The 7074-nt window shown below is 34.7% G+C and overlaps 1 protein-coding gene across 1 annotated transcript in view; it reads left to right on the forward strand.

The window, feature by feature from the left end:
* Positions 1-7074, forward strand: part of LOC138694589 (TOG array regulator of axonemal microtubules protein 2-like) — a 53806-nt gene that overhangs the window by 6483 nt on the left and 40249 nt on the right. The window contains exons 2-3 of the mRNA XM_069818464.1: positions 1679-1766; positions 3151-3291. Of these exons, the coding sequence (XP_069674565.1) occupies positions 1679-1766; positions 3151-3291 (229 nt within the window). The remainder of the gene's footprint in view (positions 1-1678; positions 1767-3150; positions 3292-7074) is intronic.

Below are 7074 nucleotides of genomic sequence, written 5' to 3' on the forward strand. Positions count from 1 at the left end.
GCAAAAGGCTCATCACGTTTGGTGTATCCATTTCCTGAGAAGAGCCATTTCAGTGCGGTTGTAAATGCAATGTGATTGTGCCATATGCTGCTGGCGTTTCATTCTTAGGAATCATGGGATGATTCCCGCGTCTTGACAGTGTAGTAGGAAGGTCAGGGAGCTCAGTAATTGGGCCTTCTTCTTCCGTAGAACTTTCAGTCGTTGAATCAGTCGGTAGATATCCTCCCAATAGAGGTGACTAATCTTAAATGTAGGCTTTCACAGCCGGCATCATAGGAATCTATGTTATCTGGGATAAAGGTAGCCCATATGGTAGCAACAGCTCCAACAGACCATGGCCCTTTAGCCCGGATAACATCAATCCCTATGATGCCGGCCGTGAAAGCCTACATTCTACATTATATTTAGAAACGAATTCTGTGACTGTCGTAATTGTTTTTAATTTCTTCCGAAAAATTCTACATAAACAGCGGACTTTATGTTGTCAGCAAACAGCTGGATACATGAAGATTGATTGATTGATTGATTGATTGATTGATGACTGGTCCGAAAAATTCTACATAAACAGTGGACTTTATGTTGCCAGCAAACAGCTGGATACATGAAGATTGATTGATTGATTGATTGATGACTTGTCCGAAAAATTCTACATAAACAGTGGACTTTATGTTGCCAGCAAACAGCTGGATACATGAAGAAGATTGATTGATTGATGACTTGTCTTCCTCTTATCTTCTTCAGACGAATATCTACTTCGCCTATCAGGAGGAGATGATCTGAGTTAATATCTGCTCCTGGTAAAGTCTTCGCATTTTTTAAACAATTTCGGAATCTTTCCCGTACCAGTATATAATCTATCTAGTAGGCCTATCTTCTTTCATCCCTTGGGCATGTCCACGTGTATCTTCTTCGTTTATGTTGTTGGAATAATGTATTTCCAACAATCATTGCATTTCTTTTACAGAAATTTACCAAAGAATCTCCTCTGTCATTTCTCTTCCCAATCCATAATTTCAACTGTTCTTCCCTCTTGACTGTCTCCTACAACAGCGTTCCAGTCGCCCATTAGGATTACGCATGCGTCAGCCAGAAGTCAAGTTCCTTTATAAATCCGTTGATGTTATCCCTTACTGTTTGTTGTTAACATCTCGATTTTGCAAACTGCTAAAAATTAAGTGTTCGGAAAGTATTTGGAAGGAAGGTCAGTCTAAAAGTCAAAGACAAAAATAGGTTTGCATATTCCGATTTCTGGCCTTGCAGGTATCTGTCCGAAGTTCTGCTTTTATCTGAAAAACTGTATTACTCCAAGACGTTAATAGTTGGAAGTACCAGAAGTGTTGTTTACGTAATATTTCATGTTATTGTTGCATCATGTATTTCCATTTTGGTCTTTATTTGGATGTTGTCCACTGGTATTGAGTAAAATTATCGTTGTTTTTGATTTTACGCTGATTTGTATTTTTCGAATGGACTTAAGTACCAGTACGATTGTGGGGGTCGCAACGAAAGTCTCACCCAAAAGTGGGTTGCGCCTTCGAAAAGTTTGAGAACCACTGCTTTAGACAGTTTAGACGATGAATGATGACAGTATATTCAAAATTATTTATCTTGCAATGTATAAAAAAAATTAACTTGTCCTGACTTTTGCAATTTATCTTTTTGTGTTGTTTTTCTCCAGGTTCTGTCACCAGATGACAAATTTCCTTCAATTACTGGTAATCGAAGAATGAAAGTATATGCTAAATGTCCAATGTGTCAAGGAAGCGGTAAGTAGTATTCTTAATTGATTTTGACCACATTCTTTTTACTGTTATATTTGTATCTTCCTTTAAGTAGCATAATATATTAAAATGTGTTCACTGAAATATAATACTTGATCTGTTAAAGTGATGTTTCAAATAAAATTATGTTATATCTTATATGTTTTAAAATGCAATCGTTTTAACTTCAGACAATATAATTTCCATGTTAAAATCGATATTATATTTTCAAACATACTGGTACCTATATGTATCGAATATGAATGAGGTCTCGCCCACCTCATTGCATATTACATGACTAATGTGAATTAGTCAGTTTGTTTTATTACCATTAAGTACGAGAAAAATTCGTATCGGCACCGGTAATTTTTCTCGTACTTAATGGTAATAAAACAAACTGACTAGTTCACACTAGTCATGTAATATGCAATGAGGTGGGCGAGACCTCATTCATATTCGATACATATATAATGTTAACAGTTTTCAGAAACTGTTGTTGAATATGGCCATAAAGTCATTTAATATGCGATCCTGTATATATATGACATGTATCGTCTTAAATGCAGGTAGTAAGGCCGTAACATAATACTACGAGAGGAGTTCAGCCGGCATCGTGGATCGTGTCCCGGCATGGCTCAGTTGGTTAAGAGCACTCAGCGCGCACAGCTGAGAGGTCCTGGGTTCGATTCCCGGTGCCGGTACGAATTTTTCTCGTACTTAATGGTAATAATACTGGTACCTATTAACAATTTTTGAAGATCGTCTTCAGAGTTGCTAAATGTAGCTATATTTATCATTTGCGAATAAAATAGCCCTTCATATTTTATTGTATCTATATACTAAAATACTTAACTAAGGTTGTTTGCATTGTCTAGTACTCTCGTCAATAAAAATTCTTAACGAAATTGGGGACTACAGACAACCCTATTTCATTTCTTGTTATGTGCCAACAAAAATCCTTTTAAATAAATAAGAATTTGTTGTAATAGCATTTGCTTCATTATTTAAGTGATATTGATACTGAAATCCCCCCTGTATCCACAGTGAGGGATATGTTCCAAAACCTACTGCAGTAGGAGCTGAAATATATTATTAAAAATAACCTTGCTGAGGTTAACTGCTGATACAGATCCTGAAGATAAGGGGAAATTACTAGTATATAAAAGTGCTAGTATTACTGGGTTACATATAATTTAAAGCTTAAGACTTAAGAATCTAAACGAATTATTCTAATTAAAATTTTTTTTCATTGCGAGTTCAAACCAAATTGTACTAAATATCAATGTCATTTTTATTTCTTGGTTTAAAGTGTCTTGTAATATATAACTTAGTATGTAGTGTGTACCATAAGAACATAGAATTTACTAATATCTTTAGTTGACACTTCCAGGATATTGTGAACAGTTCTACAATCCTATGGTATTCAATGAGATAATATCGGCTCTACCAGAAAAGAATGGAAATTCATTTCTTTCAAATGGACGTTTAAAGAATGACAAACATATTAGGAGAAATACCATTTCTGATACAGGTAAGATATCTTACAATCACATTCCACGATATAAGTCATTATTACTAAGCAGTGATGAATATTCTAGGTATACTAGGCAGTAAGCCTGCACACAAGTTAAGTAATTTTAGAAAACACTTTATTTCGAAAGTAGGATATGTAGATTATGAATTGTCTTTGAGTTTCTCAGATACAATGATAGAAATAAAAGTATAACAGGGAGGACGTTGTGTATTCAATATTATATGGGTAGGCTTTCTTGCTTTGTGAACTTAATGAAGACTTCTATAACCGAGAGGAATTTAAGAGTGCATATATCATAATGCTCCCTTTCTGTCAGTGACGTAACAAAATATAATTATATCTCTAAAGAACTAATCAAGTCCCCCTTAGAAAAACTAGGAAATAATTTTTGCAAACTTTCTTCGGGTCCTCTGATGGCATGGATCTGTCCACATTGCAAGCACTAAATTTACACCACAACTATCCGTACTCATAAATAAGGAAAACTTAAATACTGGTACTATCCATATGATTCTGATTTTTATTCTTATCATTACGGAAACTGATAAATGATTTATCCCTTTGCACTTTTGAATAAAATAGACTGTTTTCTTTCAAATTGAATAAAAAGATTAACATGTATCATTATTTCCTGCCATTAGGAAGTCTGGCAACCCTACTGCTACTGCAGTGACTAAGGGACGGAATGCTGCTATTCAGATATGAGTTTGTGTGTATTTGTAGGTGAGCCAGAAATGCACTGTTGCCAAACTACGCAGACTTTCAGCCTATATTTCTAATTAATCATACACTTGATTACAAAACGCACAATAGTTTTTTTTATTATTTTAATGTAATTTATTGCCTCCTTCAATACATACAGTTATATCACTTCCACCATGTATTTATTGTTGGGGTTGAATGGTAATGTTATTATATTTTTCATAATGAAATAAAAAAAAGTAATTTTACACAAATCAAGATTTCAGGTATAACTCCCTGTAAAGTTGATTTGAATAATTTCGAGGGAAAAATTGTTCCGGAGCCGGGTATCGAACCCGGGACCTTTGGTTTAACGTACCAACGCTCTACCACTGAGCTACCCGGGAACTCTAACAGACACCGATCCAATTTTTCCCTCTATATCCACAGACCTCAAAGTGGGCTGACAACAGTCAAGCAACCAACTTCGAGTGCACACTAACTGCGTGTGACTTAAATTGTGGTTTTCTGTTAACGAACAGTGACGTGTATTATGCAAATCAAGATTTCAGGTATAACTCCCTCTAAAGTTGATTTGAATAATTTCGAGGGAAAAATTGTTCCGGAGCCGGGTATCGAAGTGCACTCGAAGTTGGTTGCTTGACTGTTGTCAGCCCACTTTGAGGTCTGTGGATATAGAGGGAAAAATTGGATCGGTGTCGGTTAGAGTTCCTGGGTAGCACAGTGGTAGAGCGTTGGTACGTTAAACCAAAGGTCCCGGGTTCGATACCCGGCTCCGGAACAATTTTTCCCGCGAAATTATTCAAAAGTAATTTTAGTTTAAAAACTCACTTATGGACTCCTGACTATTAGGTCTTGGATCCTAAGGTATCCACGAACCACAGTTTAAGGACGATTAACTTAGAACGTCCTAAATATAGGTAAACAATTGAAGCTTTATGTAATGGTGTCAACTTTGAAAACAAATCTCTTCATCAGGCAGCTACCAGCATGAATTCTTTAATGATTACAGACAATAATAAGTTTATCCAAAATTATTTTTTTCTCCTCAAATATTACATTTGAGGTATTTTCTTGCAAAATATTTAAGAACTAAAACTTTAAAAGGATTTTGAAAAAAATCAATGGTCAGATTTACTTTGTCAAGTAATGTTCCAAAAAGAAGGTACCAGTATCAGTTATACAGACAGTTATACTAATTATCATTTGTGTACATTCGTAGCATGACATTCCATTGAGGGTCAAGACTGGCCACTTGATCATACGTTTCTGACTGTAGTGCATGTGGATGAGCGGCTTTTATGTTGCGTAGGGGCTATAGTCATGGGTTCAAGTCCGCCTATGATATGAATAGGCTACTTGTCTGTTGTCATATGATGTGCTATGTTATCTTAGGTGAAGGTCCGGTGTCCTACTGATTCCATGTCTCTCGAGTCCCCTCATGGTTTCATCTAATGTTAACCGAAAAATAGAAGATTGGTGTTCAACTAATTCTCTTTGCTTAAACAAAGAGAAGATACAGAACTTAGAGTTTTCCTTAAACAATAGAATCAATTGTAAAGAATCTGTCAAATTTTTAGGAGTGCATATACAATCTACACTTAAATGGGACTGTCATATTGACATACTATCTAAGAAACTCAACAAAGGTATTTTTATGTTAAGGAAATTAAAAACACATGTTAGTGTTGAAGTGCTAAAATCCATATACTATGCTTATATCCATAGCCATCTGACGTATGGAATAATAGTTTGGGGTAATGATCCAAAAATAATAAAGTTATTGAAACTACAAAAGAGGGCAGTAAGAATAATTTGTAATGTTGATAACCGTACACGTTGTAAACCTTTATTTCGCAGACTTGAAATTTTAACTGTACCGTCTTTGTACATTTTAAGTTGTTTAATGTATGTACAAACAAATATTAATAATTTTACTACAAATAGCTCAGTACATAGCTATTCTACAAGGCATAAAAATGATTTAAGAAAAGGACAATGTAACTACACTACTACTAATAGCAGCTTTGTAGAGATTTGTAAAAAGTTATATCATGTTTTACCCGGCAATATTAGACATTTAAGCTTGAGGCTTTTTAAGAAAGAAATTAAAAACAAATTAACAGACTTGTCATTATATAATATTGGTGAATATTTTAACTCTATATAGTTGTATAACTTTTAGGAAGAATTGTCCATATGATATTATATAATGTAATTATTCCATTGTATGTAACTTATGAACTTATTGCTTACTTGTAAATCATGACATTTTCCTATGCTGCATTGTACAGTCTTTGGAATGAAATGTTTAAAATAAAATAAAATAAAATAAATAAAAAAAAGTCCAAATACTGACTTGCGATAAAACCTATGGTGAAGGTTACTTATGTCCCAGCCACTATAGGAACTTGGATTTATAGTATTGATCAGTAGAAATTGATGTGATTGCTGGGAGAGCTATATGCCCACCAAATCTGCCCTAAGTACGTACCTTACTTATATACGAAAATCGTCGTGCGTGAATGAATACGGCCATATTTCGTTAATGTAACAGTGGGTTTCAGTGTTAGCAACATAGTAATTATACTACACACCTAATCAAACCTAACCCAATCCCTCTCATAATACTACACACGTAATCAAACCTAACCTAACCTGTCACATAATACACACCTAACCTAACCTGTCATATAATTCTACACAACTGTAGTAACATTCTTCACGTTTAACATCATTTCGCTTACATGTATTCCGACCTTGCTACTAGTGTCATTAGCATCTACTGGAAGTGGATCATAATTCCAGACAGAAAATATGGCGACTTTCATAATAGTTACATTTAGTTCGTTCAGTGTATGTTTTGTGATATATTAAAAATATGTTAATGTAGTGATAATTCTACATATACATATAGTACAATAAGAATTGAAATGTGTTGCGGCTGTGATAAAAGTATTGAAAACTGGTTTATAGCGCCACATTGGCAGTGATAAAAGTGTGGAATATTCGTTCAGTGGCCCATGGATACCCTACCTTGTCCAAATCTACTAAGGGCATGACAGCCCACGATAGAAT

This window comes from Periplaneta americana, chromosome 2 (genome assembly GCF_040183065.1).
Source record: "Periplaneta americana isolate PAMFEO1 chromosome 2, P.americana_PAMFEO1_priV1, whole genome shotgun sequence".
Lineage (NCBI taxonomy): Eukaryota > Metazoa > Arthropoda > Insecta > Blattodea > Blattidae > Periplaneta > Periplaneta americana.